The 24,566-nt window shown below is 45.3% G+C and overlaps 1 protein-coding gene across 1 annotated transcript in view; it reads right to left on the bottom strand.

The window, feature by feature from the left end:
- Nucleotides 1-23,648, bottom strand: part of LOC127007565 (uncharacterized) — a 48,433-nt gene extending 24,785 nt beyond the window's left edge. The window contains exons 1-2 of the mRNA XM_050878736.1: nt 23,611-23,648; nt 21,852-21,888 (exon numbers count right to left, since the gene is read on the bottom strand). Of these exons, the coding sequence (XP_050734693.1) occupies nt 21,852-21,888; nt 23,611-23,648 (75 nt within the window). The remainder of the gene's footprint in view (nt 1-21,851; nt 21,889-23,610) is intronic.
- Between the last annotated feature and the right edge of the window lie 918 nt (nt 23,649-24,566).

Below are 24,566 nucleotides of genomic sequence, written 5' to 3'. Positions count from 1 at the left end.
TGACTTGTAGGGGTTAACCACGCGGACGGCGAGCCCGGACACCCGACCCCCTTTCTCTCTCTGCGGCTGGTATGACCGTCCCTCGCCGCCACCACCCCAACCACCGCCGTCCCCGCCCCCGCCGTCCACGCCCCCACCACCACTATCACCACCACTGCCACCCCCGTCACCGCCCCTGCCACCGCCCTCTCCCCACCATCACTATCACCACCACTCCGACCCTCCGGTAGGCAGGATTTGTTGGTTCTCTCTCTCTCTCTCTCTCTCTCTCTCTCTCTCTCTCTCTCTCTCTCTCTCTCTCTCTCTCTCTCTCATAACCTCCTCCTCCCCCCCCTCCCTCCCATACAGGCCAATCAGGTCCTGCACGTGACTTCCGTCCCCGCACCGCCGGTTGGCCGTATTGTGCCTATGGGCTGAGGTGCTGAGTAGGGGCTGCCGCTGGGAGGATACAGGTCTGTCGGGGGGAAGGGTTGTAATGGGCTAGAACGTACTGCCGCTTGGGTCTAGGGGGCTGCAATGAACTATCGTTGGGGTCTGTAATAATCTCACGTTGGGGTCTGATATATGTTGTCTATGGAGGCTGTATTGGGTCTTGTTTGAGTCTGTCTTGTTTTGTCTATGGGGCTCTTACAAGCTTTTGTTGGGGGCTGCAGTATCCTATCTATAGGGGCTGTGTTAAGCTCTTTGGGGTCTGCCATGTGCTGCCTCTTGGAGCTGTACTGTGTTCTCTCTGTGTCTGTTACTTGATGTTATTGGGACTGGAATCCATTTAGTTTGGGTCTGTCTAGGAAATGGCCATCTTCTGCACTGGAAAAAAGACTGTCGTGGAAGTCTTTATCAAGGTTACATCGTAAATTTTCTTATTTTATCTCTTTCCACGTTAAGCCGTTGATTGGCAGTGTCTTAATAAGTGCTGTCTCAGGTTATCTTGTTCTGCGGTGTGACGTCGCGTAACCTGCCGCTGTACTACTCCCTGTCACAACCTTCCTTCGGGCACTGAGGGAAACTGCAACTCAGCCTCGGCCCACCCACCGCATGACGCGGCTACGCATTGCCCCGCACCGAGTGTGTCTTTGCGCTACTCACTCAGTGATTGAACTTGAATGAATGATATGGGTCAGAGAGCTGGGACAAGTGAGTGTACATAATTATGATACTTGATTTTCACCGTTTATCTGCGAGAGCATTGATAAAAATGTGGCTGGATTGTGTATGTTTTGAGTAGAAGGAGGTTATGAATCGAGAATCTTTACTGAAAACCACTAACACGAAGGTAGAATGAGTTATTAAGTGTATTTACAAATCGCATTTTTTTTCAGTCGTCTTAGTCCTGATCCCCCTAACCCTTTTATAGTTTTCAGTTTCATTACTTCACAAAATATATATATATATATATATATATATATATATATATATATATATATATATATATATATATATATATATATATATATATATATATATATATATATATATATATATATATATATATATATATATATATATATATATATGCGCATGTAAATTAAGCTTTTTAGTCCTTCTCTGGACGGCAAGTTTTTATTCACTGCATAATTTTGTCCATTCGTTTCTGTACTGATTCGAGGGAGTCTGTGCACCATGAGCACAAAAAGTTTCCCCATCATAAACAAGTACTGCGTCAATCCTCAGCATATAAATACGTTCACATCTTAACCCGAGACGTAGTTTTCCCATCTTAGATATTGTTTCTATCCCATACTAAGCACAAACAAATGTTCCCACTTTAGCACAAAAGACAGTGTGTCGTCAGCAAAAAAATAGTATTTTCATCAAAAGCTCCCCAATAGTGTTTGCAGTTCGAGCACACACACATCATATAAAAATAAAATAAAAATCCTTACTTAAACACAAAATGTTCCAACTGAAGCACAAACCAGTGTTCTTCTCTTGAGTACAAAGGGCCGAGGAGGGGCCAGTGCTGGCGAGGCCTGGGCGGGGCCACCTTCGGGGATGCATGTGTTCCGGGGGAGTGGGCGCTGCTTGGGGGCCGCCGAGCCGCCGCGGGGCCTTTGCTACGCCAGGTAAAAACTCGCACCTGTGACCCCACTAATGAGGCAGCGGCCTGTTGTGCCTGTGGTGCTTTTGTGCTGCTGCTGCTAATGATGATGATGATGCCTCCTCCTGCTGCCGCTCCTCCACCTCTTCCTCCTCATCGTCATCTTATCATTATCCTCTTATTTTTTATCCTCCTCCTCTTCCTCTTCCCTTTACAGAAGCCGAAACACACACACACACACACACACACACACACACACACACACACACACACACACACACACACACACACACACACACACACACTTACCTGGCCTCTCCGTGTCACGTATCCTCACCTTAATAAACTTTCTCCTCCAAAACAATCTCTTCGGACAAGGTTACGGTATAGAGTTTACCTGTTCACACGAGAGGGCGAGAGCGAGCCCCTTCGTAAATGTTTTTCTACTTATTTATTTATTTGTATTGATTTGCTTATTGATGCATTATGATTTCTTGCACTATCTTTGTATTTGTTTTTATTATCCATTCAGTTTATCTTTTCATCTTCGTGTGCTTTTTGTATGTTGTCTAGATTGTTTGCAAGGTCTTTATTCCTTTCCCTCTTTTTGTGGCCCTTCCCGGTGGTTGTCGTGGGTGAGGGTGGCGGTGGCGCGGGCGTGTGACGGTGTGACGCATAATACCACCTTCTCTGGTTACCCGGGTGCACCTGCCGTCACCACCCCTGTTATTAGCCCAGGTAATGCCGTACGCTGGCCCCTTACCTGCCCACACCCACCCATCCTCCCTCCCTCCCCTCCCCTCCCTCATACATACAGTCACCGCCCCTCTCCCACCTTCCCACACCCAGTCACCCCCTCCCTCCCATCCCCATACTTGCCCCCTCCCACCCTCCCACACCCCAATAACCCCTTCCTCCCACCCTCCAACACCCAATAACTCCCCTCCATCCCCTCACTTACCCCCTCCCACCCTCCCACACCCCAATAACCCCTTTCCTCCCACACATAATCGTCCCTTCCACCCTGCCACACCTACAGTCACCCCTTCCTCCCTCCCGCCCACTCGCCCTTTCCTCTCCCACCCTCCCGCTGCCTTCCATCCCCTACAATCCTCCACGTTCATGCCTCTCCTTCACGTCCCTCACCCTCGCCCTTTTCCCTCCCTTTTGTGATCTTGTCTTGCCCCCTTTTCCTCCTCCTCCTCCTCCTCCTCCTCCTTCTCCTCCTCCTCCTCCCAATCACCCATTCCCTTCCATCCCCAAACTTGCCCCCCCCCCACCCTCCCCCCCCCCAATAACCCCTTCCTCCTACCCTCTAACATCCAGTAACTATGCTCGGGTTCATAGCGATGAACATCGAGTGTAAAACGCCAGCCGTGATGCTATCCTTATATAGTTCCATGGCAAGACCGCACCTCGAGTATGCAGTACAGTTCTGGTCTGCTAATTACAGAAAGGACATTGATTTACTGGAGAGGAATCAACGACGCGCCACGAAAATGATTCCAACCTTAAGAGCTCAACCGTACGAGGAACGACTCAAGCGACTCAGTCTCTTTACATCGGAGAAAATACACCTACGAGAGGATATGATTCAAATCTTCAAGTACCTGAAAAAGCTCAATAACGTCGATTACTCCAAATTCTTTGAGCTGCAAACCAACTCAAGAACTAGAAATAACGGTTTACCCATTCAGTCGAGTTGATGTAACACAGACATTGGAAGGAGTTTCTTTTCAAACCGAGCCATCCGCCACTGGAACAATCTTCCCTCAGAAGTAGTAAATGCGAATACCATCACCTCCTTCAAATATCGAATTATCGTCATTTCGTTGCGTCAGGAGTAAACTGAATACCGAGGTGCTTTCATCTGCTCCCCACAAACCAAGTTGCTGTCGAGCAGATTAATTCACCAAAGCGGGCAACCTCGTAATAAGCCAGTAGGCTTTCTGTTGCTTGCATTTCCATGTTTCCATGTTTCTCCTCCTCCTCCGCCTCCTCCTCTTCAGTCTATTGCTTCCCTGCTCCCCCTATTGGCATTATCCTTTCTGTTCCAATCAAGGCGCATCCATTCATTACTCGACCCCAACTCTGCTGAATCTGATGGCTTAGTTCCTTTCTCTCTCTCTCTCTCTCTCTCTCTCTCTCTCTCTCTCTCTCTATATATATATATATATATATATATATATATATATATATATATATATATATATATATATATATATATATATATATATATATATATATATATATATATATATATATTACGAGTATATTGCTGCCGATTATTTTTCATTATTTTTTGTCTCCTTTTTTGTGTGTGATTTTTTGGTTGATCATATCTAAGAACTAAGAAGTCCTTCACCAGGTGTTTCTTGCGTGATGGGAAAGGTAAAGGTCAGGTGTGACTTGCTACGGTATTTACACCTGTACCATGTTGAAGGTGTGGTAGTGAGATGATAATAGCGTTCGTGTGTGTTTGTGTGTGTGTGTGTGTGTGTGTGTGTGTGTGTGTGTGTGTGTGTGTGTGTGTGTGTGTGTGTGTGTGTGTGTGTGTGTGTGTGTGTGTGTGTGTGTGTGTGTGTTTGACACGTACCCATCCAAGTAAAAATTTAAATGATATCGACCGCAGCACATTTTTCTCCAGTAAATTACTTTTGTCATTGCTATTAATATTGTTGCTGTTGTTCTTGTTGTTGTTGTTGTTTTCTTATTAGTATTAGTGTCTTTGCATAATCCGTGCGTGTGTTTCCCTCACTCGCAGAACCATTACCGCGTCGTGATCCTGAACTCCGTCATTCCACGCCGCCGTCACCTTCTCCGAGACGTGCTCAGATCCGTATCGAGTCCTGCACGACCCCAGATCCTAGACTCCAGGTGGCGCCCCGCCCCGCCCCGCTCCACCTGCCCCAGCGGATCCGCCGCCCTGCCGACAGCTACACGCCGACAGTCGACACCTGGGGTTAACCAGAGTCACGGGACACCTCGCTACCCTACTTCAAACCCAGATTTCTGCGGCGAGGGGCAGGAGCGTGCTATGCGTGCTGCTGCTTAGAATGAAGACATCCTCGAAGGCGGTGCACCGGAGGCGGTAAGGTGGCAGCCGGCGTGACGATGATGGCCGGCCGGGGTTATTAGTGAGGATGGGGGTGGCCATGATTTAAGCTTGTACCCAGGATAAGATTTGGGATCATCTTCCGATTGTTGACGTTTGAGTCTCGTTTTGTGTAACGTGACCAGATGATGAGTCCTGGAGGAAGCAGCAGCCGGCCGTGCCTCCGAGTGGCAGGGTGGAAAGAAAGCTCCCATCTTTGAAGTTCCTTCTTCTAACCTGAGAGGCACAGTCCTCTCTGCATAAGCACCACTCTATGCCATCCCGTGCTGCCTCTGTGGCTGCGGCGTCTTACTTGGTGGTTGAGGACTCACGGCAGATACAGCAACCGTAGCAGTGAAGCATCCCAGGCGAGGCAGCCTGAGTCGCATTCACCTTTCCTAGAATTGATAATATTCGGTATAAGGAAAATCAAACTTTCCTGTTTGGCGTGGTGGCTACGCTTGGCCCAACTTGCGACTCAAGTTATTTTCATATGTATTACTAAAACAAGTTGAGTTGTCGGTCCCGAGGCACCACCGGAGGACCCAACGCCCCGGACGCAGCAGGATCCTAATAGGTGCTCCCCTTACCCTCACTCCTCCTCCTCCTCTTTTCCCTGCCGCTGCTGGATCGCTCAATCGCCGGGTAAGGAGTAGGAAGTGGGCGTCGCGGGTCGAGAACGCGCATCCATCACCCGTGCGCCGCCACCCAGCCATTACCCGGCAGCCCCGAGCCTCCTGTGGGCTGTGCTTAAGTCATTTAGACACTTATTGTTGCCCTGCGCACGCCGCCCGGCCCACCGATTGGCTGCGTTTCCTGCCGCTATTTTACCTTCCTCATATTGTTTTTCTTATTAAATCGCAGTAGTGACTCTCCTCGTGACTACTTTGACTTGTCGCTAAACAGATGGCCGAAGCCATCTCACGCATAACCCTTGAAAAATATTAGAACAGTTAAGACTCAAATTTTATGCACCAATGATTATAGTCTCTGGCAAAATACTACATATTCATATTACATATTACTATGTGCTTGTTTTTTTTTTAATATTGTGTGTATGTATGTATATATGTGTATGTATGAATGTGTATGTATATATATGTGTGTGTATAAGTGAGTGTATGCGTAGGTGTGAGTGTGGGTGTGTGGTATTGAGGCAGCGAGCCACACAGACTCACACAGACCAGCAAGAGCCACGCACCGAGAGCCACAGTCGCACAAAAACAACAATCATTCACACCTCGCCTCCCTGATGAGCCCGCAAACACTCATTCGAGGCAGATGAAACTTAAAAAGCTCGCCTTCCCACCGGAGATGAGTCGTTCCGCTAAGTAAGTCTGTGTGCTCCCGAGTTTTGTATTGCCACCGCGATGACCCGTCCCTTCCCCCTTGTCTCTCCCTCTTCCTCCTCCTTGGTCACACTGGAAGTAAAGACACACAGTTCCTCCCACTTCCTCCTCCCCTTTGGTCACAATGCACGCAAAAACGCAGCTCACAGATAATTTAGGTTCCTCTGGTAAAAGTCTGTGTCGAAGTCTCCGTCGTGTGTAACCTTTCCACTCATCGTAAACGCATACCACCCTCTGAAGATAAACATACTACGTCTTTGGGATTTGCATTTTATCACGTTTCTTGTTGGGCAGGTGTGTTGCAGAAGGCCCTTTTGATATGTTGTCCCTTAAAAAATGCCATGAGCTTCCTTTTACTGTGACTGACTAGACGTTTCAATTAAAGTATAAGTTTCTAAAGACTCACAATCAAAATGAAGAAATTATCCTTTGCTGTTTCTGTCCTACCACGAATTTCCTTTAAGTATGGCTGACTGACATGTCGCTACAATCATAGTATGAAGTTTGTAATGACTTGAAACTGAAATGAGGGTTTTGTCTTTTGCCGTTCTCTTTGTGCAACCCCCTTTTGTCTCCCATCCCTTCTCCCGCTTCCTGCTCCCTTCTCCATCCTATTACCTTTCCTTCTTGCCTCGGGTCCTCAATGCCCTGGGAGAGGTGTTGATGTGTGGAAATGTTGAAGCGTTGAGGCGTCTTGTTTCAGGAAGGGCTGAGGGTGGCGGGACCGAAGGGAAGGTGAAGGGGACCCCGATAACTGATATAATTGCCGCGTGATATATTTTCACTGATTATTATTTTCGGAGAGGGTGATTTATTTTCTCGTCATCCAGCCTTCTCTCCCTTCCTTCACCCTTCCATTTTCTCCCTATCACTCACCCTTCCTGCCTTTTCTCTCCCCTCCCCTACCGTCTCCCTCCCTCAATCTCTCAATTCCACATACCCCCCCCCCCACCCACCCAACCATCCGTCCACCCCCACCCTCTACAACCCTCCTCTGTCTTCTCTCACACTCACCCACCCACCCATCCATCTCTCCCTTTCTTCCTCTATTCGTCCCTCCCATCCAATCACTCACTTCCCCTCCATACCTATCACTCTTCACCTCACCTTTCTCCTCTCCCTTCCTCTCCTTCTCTCTTCCACGTCTCCAGTTTTTCCTTCCCTTCCCATTTCTTCCCTTTCTGCACTTCATACGCTTTGGTCCTTCCCTTCCTCTTCTCATTCTTTACCTTTCCCTCTCTCTCCCTCTTGCGCCTCACCGTTTTTCCTTCACTTCTCATTCCCTTCTCCGCCAAAGCAACACATCTTCATTGATCCCTCCCTCCCTCTTCCCTTACCTTACCTTTCCCTCCCTTTTTCCTCGCTTGCATCTCTCCAGTCTTTCCTCTTCCCTCTTCATTTCCCTTACCTCTCTCTTCCTCCTTCCCTCTCGTACCTCTCCAGTTTTACCTCACTCCTCTTGCCTCCTCCTCAAAGCTCCTCGTCTGGACCTCCCTCCCTCTCCCCTTTCTTTCCTCTCCTTCCACCTCCTTTCCCTCACCTCCACCTCCTCTTCTCTTCTTGGGCCGCACAAATGCAAAGGTGTAAAGAATGACGTAATGACAGGAACAAACACAGTAATTACAGCAAAAAAGAGACCCAGAATTCTCCAGTAATGACCAGTCGTAGGAAGCTTGTCAAAGAGAGGGACCGACGAGTGTGTGTGTATGTGCGTGTGTGTGTGACTCTCTGCGTCTTGGCCTTAAATATATCGTGGAGGAGGAAGTGACGGTCGTGGTGATGGTGTGGTGATGGCGGTGGTGATGGTGGTGGTCCGTCTCTCATTTCAGCGACCTGGCTATTGTATGAAAGCATGTGTGCATGTCTCCATTGTATGACCTGGCTGGCTACTGAATGTTATGTTACCTGTCTCTGGCTTGGGGTAAGAAGTATTTATTGTTGCTCTGTGTGTGTGTGTGTGTGTGTGTGTGTTGGGGGGGAGCCTCTCTTCGTAATGTGGCTACTGAATGGACTGTGGCTCTTCTGAGGGTTGGCTACTGTTTATGTGGCTTGTGTGTAATCTAGCTACTGTGTGAGGTGTGGCTGGGGTCTGACTGTTACTTGTGATGGGGCGTTCTCTTTTCCGATCTGATTGAGAGACGCAAGCTGGCCTCGCTCTTCAGTGGTAGATTATGTTTATTTGTATTCTTAGGTAACTATTAATTGTCGCGACACTGAAATTATGACTCCGATGTGTGTTAAGAAACGCGATGCTCTCATATTGATCGCAAGAATGAGACAAAGAACGGCATGGTGTGTGTGTGTGTGTGTGTGTGTGTGTGTGTGTGTGTGTGTGTGTGTGTGTGTGTGAGAGAGAGAGAGAGAGAGAGAGAGAGAGAGAGAGAGAGAGAGAGAGAGAGAGAGAGAGAGAGAGAGAGAGAGAGAGAGAGAGAGAGAGAGAGAGTTGGGGCTGCAATAATTACTCACAAAAGTCAAGGTGGTCTCGGGAAAGAAGAAAAGAAGAAATCTATGAAGAGAAAATTTAAAGAGAAATACGAAAACAGCTACAGCAAAAAAATAAAAATTGTACGAAAAACTTGAGCAAAATTATATGACAGGATGAAAAAGAGAAAAAAATTAATAAAACCCCGACTATTTTATTAAGTCTTATAATAAAGTGAACATGTTAGATGAGTTAATATATTTAAGCTTTGTCCTCCCATTATCCTCGTTTCCTCCAACCCTCCTTCCCCTCCTCCCCCCTCTCTCCCTTCCTCCATCTCTCTTTCCTCTCCTTCCTCCCTCCCTCCCTGCATTTCCTCATCCATCCATCCACTCTCATCTTCCTCCCTCCATCCCTCCCTGTTTCCTAAACCCATCACAGATTCGACTCTTTATCCGCAGCCAATAATTGTTAAGTAGCAGAACCAATATAAAATGATAACAGCGGGCCAAGTGAAGTTTAATTACAGGAAAGTTAGTCCTTAATTACACGTTCCTTGTCGTTTTAAACACTCGAACCTTTGCTGCCAGATAGCTAAGTGATAATTAGTATCGCAGAGAGAGAGAGAGAGAGAGAGAGAGAGAGAGAGAGAGAGAGAGAGAGAGAGAGAGAGAGACTGCATCATCCTTCGCACCCTTACACCTGACGCTAATTGGAACCACCTGGCTGAAAGTCTTTGCGCGGCCAGCCTGGATTATGATGAGCAGAGGAGACGACAGTGGCGGCGAGAGCGGAGTGGAAGGCTCCCTCGTGTGTGTGTGTGTGTGTGTGTGTGTGTGTGTGTGTGTGTGTGTGTCTGTTTGTTTGTCTGAGAGAGAGAGAGAGAGAGAGAGAGAGAGAGAGAGAGAGAGAGAGAGAATGTTCCCGACGAGGACGAAGAAAAGGAGGAGGAGAGATTATCCAACCTAGTCGTCCGGAGAAGACAGAATAAGCGTTCATATAATTGTATAAGCGAACACACACACACACACACACACACACACACACACACACACACACACACACACACACACACACACACATACACGTACTCCCGGTCACACATGTCGAAGATGCAAAAAAGAAATGGCATTATCAGCTGTGACGTGACTTGAACGAGTGTGACGCTGGGACGAGAGAGAGAGAGAGAGAGAGAGAGAGAGAGAGAGAGAGAGAGAGAGCACACATCCCTCATGAGGAGATAAGATAATGACGACGTGCAAACCGCAGACGACGAATAAAAACTGCAAATACCGCGACTAAAGAAGCTAAATGCTTAGGAAAATTTGATTACGTGTCATGAGAGAGAGAGAGAGAGAGAGAGAGAGAGAGAGAGAGAGAGAAGGCGTCGATAGGGCTATGGATTTCGCTCATTTCTTGTATTGCGTGTTTTCTCGTATCTAGATGTCGTCCCCCCATCCACATTCTCTCTCTCTCTCTCTCTCTCTCTCTCTCTCTCTCTCTCTCTTCGTGAATGGCTTAAATGGCCCCTGTACACACCGTTCCAGGAAATCGCCGATACTGTCTTGTTGCTGTTATCGATGTTTATTATCATTTGACACTGCTCCACTCCACTACTACTACTACTACTACTACTACTACTACTACTACTACTACTACTACTACTACTACTACTACTACTACTACTACTACTACTTCTACCACCACGTTGTATGTTATCATCTCACTACCACAATGCCTCAAGAGTTTTTTTTGTTGTGTGTCGAATTCTAATGTGAAATGATGAGTGGGAGATGAGACACAAAAGAACGCAATTACTATAGTCCGTTTCATTCCGTCTGTCCACTCGCGAACGTAGATGTGGCACCTGTGCATTGTTAGTTCGTGATTGCGTGAAGATCAACTTTAGATTTTCAGTGATATATTTGAATGTTTTTTTTTTAAACAATAAACCCTCAAGTCATCTTCTATGAAGCGTAAACATGAATATTTGCACAGATAATATTCCATAGAAGCACACCATGGAACAACTTGTATATCAAACAGTATAGTCTCTTCATACTCGAACGATCAGATACCCATATTTCATCTCATTCAGATACACAAAGTGACATACGACTCTTCAAGTGTTTATACATAAAGAATTTTGTGTTGCATGTAAATAACGTGGGTAGCCTAATACTTGAAATCGCCTAGCATCGCATTCAACAGTTATTATTTACTATTTCATGTTATTTCTATTATTAATCGTTATTCGCATGCAGTAGATTATTATGATACCCTTATTTGCACTTTCAGAGCCAGATGTCTTTAAATACACATGAAGTGAGTTATCAATCAATGAATTTGAAAAAAACAAAAACCGTTCGAGCATGATGTGACAAAGTTATTTGATACGAGTTTGTCTTTTCGTGTGCTTGTATGTTAGATTAGCGATGCACACGACTGAGTTGTTTTTTGCATGTATAAAGATTCAAATATACTATTGAAAAATAAGCTTGAATGTCTTTACAACAGTTGATTTTCACGTATTTACGAACTAGAAAATCGCAGGTGCCACATCTATCAAAATTCCCGCTTTGTTGGTGGACAGATGAAATGAAACAGACTATAGAATAATACCTTGATTTTGTTTTTATTCTTGTATTCTGCGATGAGGTGAAGAGATGAGAGTGAGGAGCAGGTTGTGTGTGCCGCTCCGGTTGTGTTGTGAGGGTGTTGTAGGCGTGGAAGGGGAGTCACGTTCCCTATATAGCTGCTGGAATTGCCATGCCGTCCTCTGCGTGTGTTCGGTATCGGGTGTACACATTCCAATTCCTGTCTGACAAGTGTTCAAGATAAGAGGAATTGGTAAGCGTTTGAATGCGTGAGTATGTATGTATGTATGCTTGAATGAATGTTTTAGTTTATATTTAAATGAATGTATGTCAATATGTAATTACGTCTATTTTTGCATATATGTACGTAATTATGTAGTATATATATATATATATATATATATATATATATATATATATATATATATATATATATATATATTTGTTTTTGTATTTATGTGTGTATGTGAATGTGTATTTATTCCCTAATGTCCGTGTGTATATTGTTAATACACGTATTCATTTTTTTCTTACTCCCTAGTTAGCTTCCATTGAATCAGGGAATTATATCATTCAAGTTTTCATCCTATTTTATAATTCATTCAAATTGTCAAAGCTCTTATTTTTTGGTTGTATTTTCCGCAGTTGGTAATTTCCATCACTCCTCAGACATGGGAAGTAATTGTCTGCCTCAAGTGTCCCTCCATCACCTTGTTAACCGCCTGCCCGCCTGTCAGGGACGGGCTACCCTCGCCCCCTCACCCTCACCCCCGCCCCACTCTCACCCCCTGGACCTTCCCGCCAACCCGGCACTTAATACGCCGCCACACCGCTCATTACGCCGCCTCCTCCATCACCGCCGACGGCCGCGCGAAGCTAACTCGTGCATTCATGAGTTCCAAAGTGATCCTTAGTTCAATCTTTATTCACTTTGCTTCTTATCCCCTCCTCTCTCACCTCATTCTCTCTCTCTCTCTCTCTCTCTCTCTCTCTCTCTCTCTCTCTCTCGTCCAATAACATTTTTCTTTGGCTTCGCGACGTGATTTCTTGCTCTGCCCTTCCTCCACCGCCGCCACGTCCAGACAGGAAGCAAGGTCTGGCAGGTCTCTTGGAGTCCTTGCCCGACCAGGTGTTCGTACTCTCCGACCAAACCTCTTCGTCTCCAATAGATATCACCTCAAGCACCACCGCCTCCTTCTTTTACTACTAATTTTTTGTTTTGTTTTTGTCTTCACATGTTAGTTTCTTGCACACTCCATCATTCAAAGATCATATTTTCACGGACATCATTATTTCAACGCACTTTGAGTTACAGGCCGAAGCGTCAGGGAGAGCGGCAGCATCCTTACCCTTCCCAGCATGACCCGCCGTGCTGAGCTGCTGCGATCATGGAGGTATTCTACCTTCATGGTTGTGATGGAGTGCTGCCTCGAGGGAGGAAGCTGCTTCCACTTTCTTTCTCGTAATCCTCATTAATCCATCGGTAGGATTTTTCGTTTCGAACAGGTTCATCAGACACTGGAACAACCTTCCGTCTGTATGAAAATTATCATCTCTAAAATCACATTGCCCGTTACTCTGTTGCATCAGGAGTCAACTGGATGATCCTGCGCGCTAAGTACATGAAGTGCTTTAATCAGTTTCACCGGTCACGGAAGTACTTGATGAACTGATTAAATCACTGAGCAAGCAGCCTCGTTAAAGTCAGCAGGGTCTTTGCTGACTTCTATTCTGTGTTTCCGTGTTCTCCCTCCAGCCCTTCTATGCTCTTTTCGCTCCTTTTGATCCTTCCAGCCCTGCTCCTCTCTTCACCTTCACATCCCGTTCGCCTCTTCTTCCTCCTCCTCCTCCTCCTCCCTCCCCTCCCTGCCCCTGTCACTCCCTTCCTCTCGCTCCCCAGCCTCCTCCCTCCCCCCTCTCCAGGACATCGCCGCGTCCATCAAGCGAAATTACTTCAAGCTATTTAACCTTTGCACACACGGGGCAGGTATAATGTTATGTACACCTGTCTCGACCCCGCTGCGTGGCGCTGGGAGGCAGGGATCAGGTGTGAGTGTTTTCAAGCTACCACCTCGATGCTTTCTTTCTTCCCCTTCTCTTGTTTCTATGTGTTTATCTTTGTCTTGTCTCTATTTCCTCCTTTTGCTACTGTTTCCTCCTCCTCCTCCTCCTCCTCCTTAGGCCCTTTAGGTAATATGCTTAGGAAGACAGTGAGTTATTGTAAGACGGTGAATTCTGGTTTTGTGCCGAATTTATAGATGCTACTTGATATAACCCAATTTTCAGAAAGGTGGACAAGTTTTCCACTTATAAATATTGCTCAGTTAATGACACCAGCTATATACAAACGTTGAGGTATTCGGGATCACCAGAGGTAGGGTTTAGCTAATTATTCGCAGCATTAATTTACGAAAGATATAGGTCATTCTTCACTGATCTTCTGTTCTTTTATAATAAGTAATTGAGGCGGTAGATAGGGATGAAAACTATGGCATAATGTACTTAGGTTTTAGTAACGCGTTCCATAGATAACCTAAACAACGGATGTGGAAAAAATAAACAGATGAAGGCTCACGAGATGAATGGCTAAGTGCTGGGCCGGATTATGACGTGCCTTGGCGATCGTAAGCAAAGACCAAGTGAAGAGCAAAAATGTTGACACCACCACCACCACCACCATCATCATCATATCATTATCGTCACCACCATCATCATCATCACCACCACAATTTTAACCACAAACAAGACCACCATCTCTACCACCACAGTCTCCTCCACCACTGCCACCTCAATCACCTCCACAACCACAACCATCACCACCAAAATCAACAAGAACGTATTCACCATAGTAACCACCATCACCAACGCCGCCACCACGATCACCACCACCACCACCACACCATCACCACCACCACCAACAACAACAACAAAAGCTTGCAGGCGCCATCCATCTTCTTAATAAGCCGCCACCGCCGCCGCATCACCGGGAGTGTTGCCGATGAATTTGCACGACAGACACAGTAATTCTCTCTCTCTCTCTCTCTCTCTCTCTCTCTCTCTCTCTCTCTCTCTCTCTCTCTCTCTCTCTCTCTCTCTCTCTCTCTCTCTCTCTCTCTCTCTCTCTCTCTCTCTCTCTCTCTCTCTCTCTCTCTCTCTTTTTTTGCGTGGAAGCATATGCATACTGGAGAGAGGCAGACAGACAGACAGACAGACAGACAAACACACACAAAATGGCCAACACAAATATACACAGACAAAAATATGTAGCCATCAGTGAATTAATGACTATTTTTTTCTCTCCCGTTTGGCGCCTGTGTCAATTACGGGGCCACGCTTCTGTGCCTCTCCGGCGACCGTGACCAGAGAAAAGGGACAAGCAGAAATATAGTAAAAATATAGTAAAGCAAATTGCTATAGTGACGCATTTTATGTAAGTTTAGATATATATCTTTTTTTTATTTTTTTACAGTAAAGGAAACATCTCGAGGCCAAAAAAAAAATGACCATCTATCTTCAATCTGGTCACGCATTTCCCTTCTCTCACCTCATATCACTTTATCTCGACCTAATCAAGTCTCACTACTTTTTATTAACCTGTTCCCTTCACTTTTCCTTGAGTGTTTGTTTGTTGGTGTGTTCTCATAGTTTTAGTTTATTTCTCTTCTTTCTTTCAGTATTTTTTTCCTTCCTATATTACATTTCCTTTCTTGTATGTCATTCTTACAAAGGTGATAGGTACCGACCGATTTCTGCGCTGCCTGTGTGTTCACCTGCTCCGCCTACACCTACTACTATATATTTCCGTCACACACGTCCATATATTCACCATTGCCCCCTCAACCCGCCATCTACCTCCGTCCCTTGTCCGTCCATCCATCCATCTATCCATCCATCCCCTCCGGCCCTGCTCTGTTCTGGTCGCCCTCGTCCATCCCGCTTCACTTTAGCTGTCACTGTGAGGCCGCGGGTCGTCTGTCAGTGCCGACGAGACCTGCCATCACCGCGACCATCACCGCGGCCGCCACACCTCTCTCTCCTCTCCTCCGCCGCCCTGCATACCAAAGATGAACGACTTCGGCTTCACTTTTGTTGTCGCTACAAATGATGGCGTGTTCGCAGCTCACTCTTAAAGTATGTACGCGCGCGGACACACTCACGCCGCCGAACACACACACACACACACACACACACACACACACACACACACACACACACACACACACACACACACACACACACAGCATGGCTATTTTACATCGTGTGTGTGTGTGTGTGTGTGTGTGTATGTATGGTCAGGGAGGAGAGACAGTGGTGACAGAGACACGGGACTGAAGGATCATGTTCCCTTGACGATAGGAGGAGGAGGAAGACGACGACGACGACGACGACGACGACGAGGTAATGGTTGCAAAATATTCGTAAGAGAGAAGGTAGAAAAGAATGAGAAGAAAAACGAAGAAAGGTCAAGAAAACAAGATTTACAGGAAGACAAAGAATGCATATGAAAACAAGAATAACAGGTAAAACAAGAGGAGGAAGAAGAAGAAGAAGAAGAAGAAGAAGAAGAAGAAGAAGAAGAAGAAGAAGAAGAAGAAGAAGAGGAGGAGGAAGAAGTAAACGGACCCTTGTGTTATCCGCGTGCAGACAAAATATCGAGACCTAACATCCAACTTAATATTGATGTTGGGTTGTCACTCGCCTTCCCCACGCTTGTCTGTCATGTCAGTGTGTGTGTGTGTGTGTGTGTGTGTGTGTGTGTGTGTGTGTGTGTGTGTGTGTGTACCGTACCTAAAAGGAAACTACATAACCATCCAAAAAATTCGCGTCCCATTTTTTCTTTTGTTTTTGTAGCTGCTTCTCTTGTTGTTTTCGTTGTACAGTGTTAATCAAAGGAAGAGTAGAATATAGCACACGATAATTATAATAAATCATTCACTTTTCGGGTTGTGAGAGGCGATGGAGTTGTGCGTAGGATGTAGGATGTTCTTGAGAGGAGTGAAGGATTGAAATAAACTTTTAGGAAGGGTTGGAAACGAGAATACGGATGCAAGAAAATGAGAGAGGATTTCAATTTAGGAGACAGGAGGCAAAGTAGGTTCATGGACGGAAGGATGGGAGTGGAAGAAAAGTACAAAAGGATATTAAACCGAACCAGGAAGAGAAGGAGAGCCAGACCAAACAGGAGAGAAGGGAGAGTAAACGTACGGAAAGAGGGGTGTTACTGGACGGAGAGATGTTCAAGAAAATAGAGGAGGAAAAGGAGGAGGAGAAAGGGCGAGGGAGAGATCATGCGGTGTTGTAATGGTGTCAGTCAATCATTGGAGTCCACGAAAGAGAAACCAACCCTCGAATTGTGTGCTTCTCTTTTTTTGTATTGATAGAAGAGTTGTTAAAGAGATTTTCCGAGAGAGAGAGAGAGAGAGAGAGAGAGAGAGAGAGAGATTAAAAAAAATAAATATGTGTGTGTGTGTGTGAGAGAGAGAGAGAGAGAGAGAGAGAGAGAGAGAGAGAGAGAGAGAGAGAGAGAGAGAGACCTTTAAATTTTTATTAGTATATGTGTGTGTGTGAGAGAGAGAGAGAGAGAGAGAGAGAGAGAGAGAGAGAGAGAGAGAGAGAGAGAGAGAGAGAGAAAGAAAGAGAGAGAGAGAATTAAATGGTCACTCATAATCACCCTTTTACTACCATAATCTCACCCATCAACCCCAACAAGGCCTTAAAAGAGATAAACCACTTTCTCCTACACGAAAAAAAAGCTCTACATTCTATTTTTCCTTCTTTTCCTCTCCCTCTTCTTCTGCCTCCTCCTCCTCCTCCTCCAAATCCTCCTCCTCTGGTTTTACACATAGTACCCTTCCTCCCAATATTCCTCCTCCTACTTTATCCTTAAAATTTTCTTTTCCTCCTCCTCCTCTTCCTCTTCCTCTCACCAATACATTCTTTATCTATATTTATCTTTATCTATATATTCTCTTACATTTCTCCTCATCGCGTGTGTTATTTCTATTTTTCCTGCTTTTCCACTTCATCTCGACTCTCTAAAACCTCCCTTTTCTCTCAGGTTTCACCATCATCACTAATGCTTTGATCTTACTCTATACTTATCTTCTCATTCTCCTCCTCCTTCTCCTCAGTCCAAATATCTCCTTTTCTTCTACTTAATCTTATCTCTAATACCTTGCTCTTTTCGTATGTTTTTCCTCCCTTCCTCTTCTTCTTGTTATTCCTCAGCTTTTGTCAAGGCGCAACAGTCACCCCATCATCGTCATCACCATCATCACGCCGGTCGAGGAGGAGCGGTAGAGGAAGGAAATGCCAAAAGGGAAACGAAAAAGAGGAGGAGAGGAAGAGATAAAAAGGTTCGAACGTCCACAGAGTATTGTCGATAAAGAGACGAACAGGGAAAGAAATGACATGAAGTAGACGAAAGAATAGAAGAAGGAAGATAATGAAGAAGGGACGGAAGAGGAACGAATGCCAAGATGGAGAAAAAGGAGGAGGAAGAGGAGAGAGAGAGAGAGAGAGAGAGAGAGAGAGAGAGAGAGAGAGAGAGAGGCAGCGTGTGAAAAGAGAAAAAAAGAGACGAAGGCAGAACGGAAGAGAAACGAATGAAGAGGAAGGAAAAGAAAAAGAAGAAAGAGGGAGAGAGGGGGGGATGGGGTGGGGGTGGGGGGGGAAGAGTCTGAATTTTCACAGCCATCGCAAGCCTTTCATTTGCCTCCCTTGTCTAGTTTTTTGTGTTGTTTTTTTCCTCGTTGCATATTCGCGAGATGAAACGAGTGCGGATGCAAAACACACACACGCATGTACATCATTTTTATGCAGCCTCCCGTCACCCTTGCGCCGGGGTCAGAATATTACACCGGCAATTACCTGGTTATCACTATCATTATTATTACCTGTGCTCGCGCGAGGCAGGTGAGGCGATGCAGGTAATGTGGAGGAGGAGGAGGAGGAGGAGGAGGAGGCAAAACAGTTAATAACGTCGGAGAAATGGGACTTAATTGGGCTCCTATTATCGTCGTTTATTTGTGCTTCATGAGTGAGTAAAAAAAAAAAAAAGGCGGTGAGGGGAAGGGTGACGTAAACGGAGGAGGAGGAGGAGGAGGAAAAGCGAAGGGAAGGAGAAGAATGAGTGAGAGACGGAGGAGGGAGAGGGGAAAGGAAAGAGTTGAGTGAGAGAGACCGAGGAAGTAAATAGAGGAGAGTTTGATCGCTTTCCATACCGAGGAAGCTGCATCTCTTCTCTCTGGCTAACCTCAGAGAGTGCCAGATGAGACAGTATACTATAGGGGGCGTATAGAATCCCCTTAGACAGGGCTGGGTTTTATAACTAGGGAAAATGTGGTCGGGACGAAGGTAAAAGTAAAATGGTAAGTGAAGGGTTGTGTAGCTTGGTTTTATAGTGTCAGGTCTTTGAGTAGCCAAGATTATGTAAGGGCGGGTTAAATGTGACCTAACAAGATATGACCAAATAGGGCATGGAGAAAAGTGAGGTAGAGGTAGAAGGTATTATTATTGTTGCATTTGTTGTTGTTTATAATTTTATTACTATTATTATTATTATTATTATTATTATTATTATTATTATTATTATTATTATTATTATTATTGAGATTTTGCAAGGACCTCAAGGGGGAAAATTCATATAGACCCAAAACAAAGTCCCCTCAATGAGCGGACAAGGATATGAAAAATAAGCAGAGTAATGAGAAAAAGGGGGAACAAAATTGGCAGAATAGAGCAAAGCAGGGCAGGACTGGGAACGGGAGGTCTTGGACTTGGTTGTAGGAATAGAGCAAGGCGGGGTATGGCAGGATAGTGCAGGTAAAGGAGGGCATGTCTGCGGGATTACGGCAGGGCGGGTTATGGCGGGCAGAGCAGGATAGGGCTGGCAAAGGGAGCATATGTCTTAGGAATAGGTCTGGACGGGGTATGGCCAGGCAGGGTATAGGCAGGGCAGGACATGTCTGGTTGGTGACGGAGGACTGCCGGGAGAGAGGGAGGGAGAGTGGTGACCCGTGACGGACTTATCTTTTTATGCTCCATGAATAATGATCAGGCGATTAGCGAGTTCCCTTTCTTCCAACGCAATAAATAAGAGGTGGCCATGTTCGTCTCGTGAGCTCCTCGATAAATCAGATTTTTTTTCCCCCATTAGTGCGTTTTAGTCAGACTTTATCTACCCACGTTCATTCCTTTATAGTTTACGGCAAAGACTTTTATGAGCTAATACGATACTTGTCGCGGGGACTAAAATAAGACATCTTTTTCTTCTTCCCTTCTTTCCTTCACAGTTATGTTCTTTAGCGACTTCCTGCAGATGGAAAGAATTATACAAATCTCTGAAACTCCCAAACTCACGCCGGTCTTCATTACCTCTTTTCACACTTGTTCTGGTCTGTTAACGCGGGGATCGCCGGTGTTACGTAAGACTTTTTTTCCCGGAGCATCAGGTGTGTGGAGTCACCTGTATCGCTAATGAACGGTGGGTCAGCGGGGCAAGATTAACCTCGTATCATATATTTACGGCGATGACATTAATTTACTTGTAGGCACTACGCTTGAGTGGAGAAAGGAGGGAGGGAGGGAGGAAGGAAGGATGCGCTGGAGGGGGATGAAGGGCTTGAGGGATGGAGGAGGGGAACTGATGTGATGAAGATGTGTGAGGGGGAGCATTAAACAGGAAAAAGACGATGATGAAGCAGAGAATATATGGAAAGTGAGATGACCAAATGATGGACGGAGGAAGAAAACCAGTATGATGAATTTGTGTGAGGAGGAGCATTGAGCATTGAGCAGGAAGAAAAATATGAAGTTTAATGTGAAGAGAACCAAAAAAATAATATATCATGGAAAGTAAAACGATGACCGTCTGCTGGATGAAACATAACTTATAGTAAACAATCAAATAAATCACAGTAGAGACAAATAAATGATGGAGTAGATAAATAAATACACAGAGGTAGACAGCGTAAATACCAAGTAGAGGAACATGATATATATACAATCCAAATCCAAAGTTAAGGACCGGAAAACGTCCCATTGTAGAAAACAAAAGAGAATCACAATCACCTTCCTGGAATTGAGTCATTTAGCGGCAGCCGTCATAAAGTTTCCGACCCTCTGCGCAACACGTAAGGATGATTAGATCGTGTAATGAAGAATGAAAGGAGAGAAGAAGGGGAGGAGAGGAGATAAATCCACACACGCACACACATATAAAAAGAGAGAATGGGAGGAGAGAAAGGCACACATAATGAAAGAAGGGAAGAAAAAGGAGGTGAAAGAAAGGAGAAAAACACGCAGAACGAAAGGAGAGAAAGTGGGGAGAAAAAGACACGGAACGAAAGAAGAGAAGAAGAGAGGAGAGGAGAGAAAGGCGGACTCACAAAAAAAAAGAGAAGGCGAAAACACAGCAACACCGAAAAGTACCCGACAAAAAGTCATCTTAAGCACTAATTTATGAGGCAATAGGACGCGTAATAGAGGGTTGCCCGCTACTACTGCCGCTTCCCACACCTCCTCCTTTACATCTTACCTGCACCCCCCCCCCCTCGCAACTACCTCCCGTGTTTCACCTGACGTTCCTAATCACACCTGCCCCCTTCCCCACCGTCACCTGTTCTCTGCCACCTGCTTCACACCTACGACGTCCCTCTCTAGATGCTTAGGGGACGAAGAGGTGTTAGTGAAGGATAGTTTTTGTTCTTAGAGGAATGAATAGATCGTCATTTTAAAGGAGTTCTTCATTTTGTAGTGTTAATCTTAGTATAGTAGTAGTAGTAGTGGTAGTAGTAGTAGTAGTAGTAGTAGTAATTGTAACCATCCCTCGTTTCATCATCCCCAATCAGACACCTTCCACGTATCTCCCCATTCCCACATTGTCCTTCTCTCCACCACTTCCTATCACCGTCCTCTGCTTCCCTCCTTAATCTGCTCACTCTCCTCTTCCACCCCCATCTAAATACCGGCTAATGTTCTTATCTGGATTAAATTTTGGCTGAGGGTTTATTATATTATTTTTTATTGTTTTAGTATTTCATTTTTTATTGCTTTATTTATCCCAAGTTTGAAAAGATTTTGTCAATAAACTATAAGAAGAAGAAGAAATGGGGGCCTTTCGGTTATTCCATCCCCCCCCCCCACCTGCCTCCTCCTGATGGTCTTCCCCCTCACCTGCCCCGTTCACCTGTTAGCCATCCTCATCCCCCTCCTCCTCCGCTTCCTGTTAATCACCCCCCCCCCCCTCTCAGTTGCCTCCACCTGTCAGTTATCCCCCTTCCCCAACCTCATCCTCAGTCAAACACCTCCGGCCACCCTCATCCTCGCCACCTCGCTTAGCACCCCTCACCTGCCCCCGCCCCTCTTCCAGCGTCTGGCCGCCACACCTGAGCGCCTCTGTGTAATAGGTTGTATACCTCACAATTTCCTCATCATTCAACCCACAGTTAACTTTTTTTTTCTCTTGGGAGGGATACCACAATAACCGCTACCACCACCACAACCACCACCACCATCTCCACTACCGCTGCAGCGCTACTCTAACTACCATCACCACTACCACCACCATTGCCAGACTGCCGTTTCCATCGCCACGATCATCATCATCACCATCATCTCCACCACCACCCGCAAAACAACAACACATAAGTTTTATCCTCAACACCGCGAGTAACAACACCGCCAAAGACTCCATCACCACCATTATATCAACACTGCCTTCAATGCTTACCTCTTCACCATTTCCACTCACCACCACCACCACCACCAACAACAACAACATCATCACCGTCACCATTTTTTTGTCGCCCCTTGAAATGAGTCTTTTCGAGGCCGCTTCCTCCCTCGACCGGTTTTTCACGTCCACTTCGGGTCAGTCTTTCTTGTGGAGCACCGAGGCGAGGGATCGATGCACGGGCGGATCGATGGCCAGATAAATAGAGTTGAGGGGGATAATTGTTCCCCGAGATTGATAGACGTCAGGATTAACGTATCAACGGTAGCTCATTACCTATAACTAGATCAAAGTAAACGAATGGGCTGGGAAGGAAGGGAGTTTAGTAACCGATTGATGGATGGTTTGACGGACGTTCAGAATAATTAAGAAGTGTTTTTTCTTTCAACTAATATTATTTTATCTGGTGTCTTCTATAAATATTCACCAGTATAGTATGAAAGGGCTGCCATCTTCATAATGCATGTTTAATTGAAGATAGAAATCATATTCTGTCATTTCACAACCATCAAAAGTCGCGATTTAAGAAATAAAACATATTATAATGGAAACGAGTTTTGTAAAAACTATTAAATATATAAAACGTTTTCAACAAAAATAATATAAAAATACAGAAGCATATCAATCAAAATTTCCGATTAAATAGAAAAATTCCGAAGTATTGTTATAAAAATGAGTAAAGTAGAAGACCGCTCATACAAAGCATAGTAATTGACTAAAAATAAAACTTAGAATTATGGTATTAAAACTTAAGGATAAAAGTGAATTGAAAAACTGGTGGTGGGTGAAAGAAAAAAAGAAGAAAAAAACAGTCCTGCAACTTTTTAGGAATTCTTACCGTGTTTTGTGTCCATTTTTTTGTGCGTGCCCCTTTCTTGTTTTATTAATGTGTTCTCATGTATAACCGTCTTGGTGTCTTTTTCCCCTTTTTTCCGCATTAACGTCGCGCAAATATGAACGTGAGCAGCAATTTGTTTGAGGAGGTTTCGGCCGAGTAGTCAGCCCGCGGAAGTGGTAATGCCGAAGGCCAGATTTCGAGCCCTGCCACTCTAGCTGCATATGTTCAACAATCACCAAGTGGCGGAAAATCACCCACATTTTCCTCAGGTCATCACTCACCCCTAACTTTAGTGACTTTGGTCAAGAGCTCAAGTGGGCAGCATGGGCCAGGCAAAACTCGCATATCCGTCACGAGGAGCACTTGGGGCACCTTACGGAAAGCAACTCTCACATATCAGTCAAGAGGAACACTGGGGGGCACCTTACGGAAAGCAACTCTCACATATCAGTCAAGAGGAGCACTGAGGGGCAGCACGAACCGTCATACTCGTATATCACGTAGTCACTTAAAATCAAGTTCTCCCGCGCCACTCACCGGCTGGAGCGGATCACCAGGACCATATCCTCAAACATTTCGAAGTATACGCACCCACATTTTGATAAAGCTTTTGTAGTAGTTTTGGGTATTTTCAGGGGTACCTTTATGAACCTAGTAATAGTTTGACAAGACCTCTGCACCAAGAACTATGAAAAACACTTATTAGAACCTGACTAGTCCCCTTTGTGTTTTTTTTATATTTTTTGTTGTGATTACTGAAAACGTCAGAGAATACGGGTCCGAGCCCTTCAAGAAAGCTTACGGACGCCACGGGCATTACATAACTAAGACCGCGGCCACACCGGGAGCGAGAAAGCGAGCGAGAGCGAGAGCGAGAAACTTTAATTATAAGCATTGGAGGTTGCCACACTATAGCAGCGAGCAGGTAATGGCGAGAAAGCGAGCTGGTAGGCGAGAAAGACAGAAGAGTTGACGATTAACTTTTCTTGCGCGAGATCGCGCGGTCAGAAGTGACATCACAGACTTGCTTCAATATTATTTGCCGTAACTCAACTCACACACTAGATAGAACATTTTGGTTAACACAGTTAAACGCTGCAGTGATTGCAAAACTCGAATATGTTTGTGAAAACCCAGTAAAACAAACTAAATAAATAGTGACGAATTGAAGTTAAAGAATCACTTTGTAATGTTCATATCACATTTTCCATATAGCTACCATTTCCAGCGGCTATAAAATGAGTACTAAAATAAACAATTCCACCTTATAGAGAAAAGCCTCCTGAACACGATAGTGTATACATATTTTTCATAAAACGCCAAAAAAATGAAGCACGGAACTATTTATAAAAACGTTTCACCTCATCCCTCCTGTGCGCCGACGGGGCTGGGTAAGAGGGATGTGTGACCGCAGAAACTCGCCTTACCGCCCTTGCTCTCGCTCGCTTTCTCGATCCCTGTGTGGCCGCGGCCTAAGGCTAAGGGAAAAGGGA

The sequence above is a fragment of the Eriocheir sinensis genome, chromosome 35 (assembly GCF_024679095.1).
Source record: "Eriocheir sinensis breed Jianghai 21 chromosome 35, ASM2467909v1, whole genome shotgun sequence".
Classification (NCBI taxonomy): Eukaryota; Metazoa; Arthropoda; class Malacostraca; order Decapoda; family Varunidae; genus Eriocheir; species Eriocheir sinensis.
This window is presented reverse-complemented; position numbering and strand designations above follow the sequence as displayed.